Source organism: Monoraphidium neglectum (assembly GCF_000611645.1).
Source record: "Monoraphidium neglectum strain SAG 48.87 unplaced genomic scaffold scaffold03684, whole genome shotgun sequence".
Classification (NCBI taxonomy): Eukaryota; Viridiplantae; Chlorophyta; class Chlorophyceae; order Sphaeropleales; family Selenastraceae; genus Monoraphidium; species Monoraphidium neglectum.
In genome coordinates, this window is record NW_014009945.1 from 4,005 (window position 1) to 6,253 (window position 2,249).

The 2,249-nt window shown below is 65.3% G+C and overlaps 1 protein-coding gene across 1 annotated transcript in view; it reads right to left on the reverse strand.

The window, feature by feature from the left end:
* The window catches only part of MNEG_13199 (putative ABC transporter ATP-binding protein), a gene marked incomplete at both ends in the record, with an annotated part of 3,541 nt that extends 1,592 nt beyond the window's left edge, over positions 1 to 1,949 (reverse strand). The window contains 6 exons of the mRNA XM_014038330.1: positions 310 to 380; positions 578 to 630; positions 863 to 939; positions 1,211 to 1,287; positions 1,497 to 1,583; positions 1,790 to 1,949. Of these exons, the coding sequence (XP_013893784.1) occupies positions 310 to 380; positions 578 to 630; positions 863 to 939; positions 1,211 to 1,287; positions 1,497 to 1,583; positions 1,790 to 1,949 (525 nt within the window). The remainder of the gene's footprint in view (positions 1 to 309; positions 381 to 577; positions 631 to 862; positions 940 to 1,210; positions 1,288 to 1,496; positions 1,584 to 1,789) is intronic.
* Between the last annotated feature and the right edge of the window lie 300 nt (positions 1,950 to 2,249).

Here is a 2,249-nt window from a genome sequence, read left to right on the forward strand (position 1 = left end):
GGGGTAAGGGAGGTGCAATGGCATCTTGAGCGGGAGAGGCTCCCATTCTGGCTCCCCTCCCACCCTCATCCTGCCCCGCTCCTCTCAAAAATGCCGGCGCCAGTGTGGTACCCCACCAGGCTCGCCTCCCAAGTCCCCCACCTCCCGTCCTCGCCTTCATATCGCCCCCCTCCTCCTCTCAAGCCCTCACTGCCGCCCTCCTCCATCCTCAAAAACCACTTCCCGTCCTTACCCTCACCCCCACCCTCACCCTCCAACCCCCCCTGCCAACACCATCGCCCTGCCCCTCTCCCCCTCAAAACCACCCACCTCGTCCAGCAGCAGCAGGTTGCCGCTCTGACGCAGCACGCGCGCCAGCTGCAGCCGGTTGCGCTCGCCACCTGGATGCGTGGATCGCAGACGGGAAAGGACGGGTGGGCGGGTTGTGAAGGGGGGGTTGGGATGTGGATGCTACAGACAGATTACAGCAGCAGTCGTTTGGGTGATGCATGCTCGTGCGCATCTTGCAGGCCCCAGTTCATTCGCCCAGGAAAATCGCATCTAGGCGGCCTAAAACGGACCGAGGCCGTGCGCCTACCTGAGAGGTCGCCCACCCTCTTGCTCTGGTCGGCCCCCTTGAAGTTGTACCAGCTGGTGGGGGGTTTTGCGGCCAGCAGGTCGTGTGGGGCAGGAAGTCAGCAGGGGAGGGTGTTCTTCACATGCAGGGGAGGCGTCCTTTGGAGGCATCCACCCTTTGCTCCCTGCCTTGGCCAAACCACGGCTTTGCAAAAACCAAGCTGCAGGTATGGGCGCGGGCGCCGCACCGCCCGGCGACGCGCCGCAAGGCGGCAACAGCGCTGGGGCCGGCGGGTTGCCCACGCACCCGCAGTATGCGCGTGCGTTGACCGTGCGGCCGTTGAGGTCGATCTCATCCGACCCGTCAGCGATGGCGTCGTACACCTGCCCGCGAGGCGGCCGGGGGTGGGTTGGGCGCGTCAGCGCCGCGGCCGGAGCGCGAGGGCATTGAGCGGGGCGCCGGGCTCGCCAGACGGTGTTTGCCCCCCTCACAAGAGGGCGGCAGCCCGCCCAACAAACACACACACACACACACACACACACGCGCGCGCGCGCGCGCACATACACAGGCATGCGTGCACGCACGCACGCACGCACGCATTCACGCATTCACGCGTACACACACGCGCGTACACAAACCCGTGCGCATGCGCACCGTCTTGCTGGCGTCCAGGTCGTCCCTTGACTGGTCAACGTACATCGGCACCACGGTGTCACCCAGCTCCAGCTCACCTGCAGAGTGCCAGGTCAAGCGACATAGTGGCGACTGACGGCCACCCACATAACAGCGAGCTTGCTTACTTTGGGCTGCGCATGGTGGGTGCTGAGATACAGGCGCTTGCTGGTGATGGCGACATAATGCTGCAGTGACCTCAAGGGTGTCAGCAAGAGGGTGTGGATTTGGCAGCGCACTGTGGACGCCCGCACGGCGCGGCCCTCACCGCTGTCTGGCGTGTCCTGCCCCATGATCATGCGGAACAGCGTCGTCTTGCCGGCGCCGTTGCCACCCACAATCCCAACCACCGCGCCTGCCGGTTGGAAGTCGCAGAAGAGAGGGTCAGTGCGCTTGCGGCCGCCGGCTGTGGGCTCCCGGGGTGCCGCACCCAGCATGTGCAGCGGGGCACTGCAGCGCCACATCACCATACCGCCGTGCGCCCCTTCCGCGGCCCGAAAGCCTGCGAGGCGCCGCCAATGTCGTTTAATACAGGCCCGTTTGGGGGGGGGAGGAGCTTACCGGGTGGTATGCTGAAGCTGAGGCCGTCCACCAGCAGGCGGTCCCCAAAGGCCTTGGACAGCCCCTTAGCCTCCACCACCTTGCCGCCAAGGCGGGGCCCCACGGGGATGGTGATGCTGTCGACCTTTTGGGGGGGAGGTTGTTGGGGAGGGGGGTACATGCATGATGGTGGGATGTGATGGGGACAGCTGGCAGGGTGGCGGATGTGTTGAGGTGTAGTTGGAGTAAGGGGTGCGGGTCAATGCAGGAGAAGGACATGCGTGGAGAAGCGCATTTGCTTGTGGCTGAGCGGCTGCTTGCAGCCGCCGGCGCGTCAGCGGCAGCTGCGGCACCAGCTCGCTTCCGGACCAGCTCTTGAGCCACCAAATCAGATTCATGCCACCCGCTGATTGACGAAGCGCCCGTCAACCACTCAACCACTCAACCGGACCAACGCCCAAACCACGGACCTGCGTGTCCC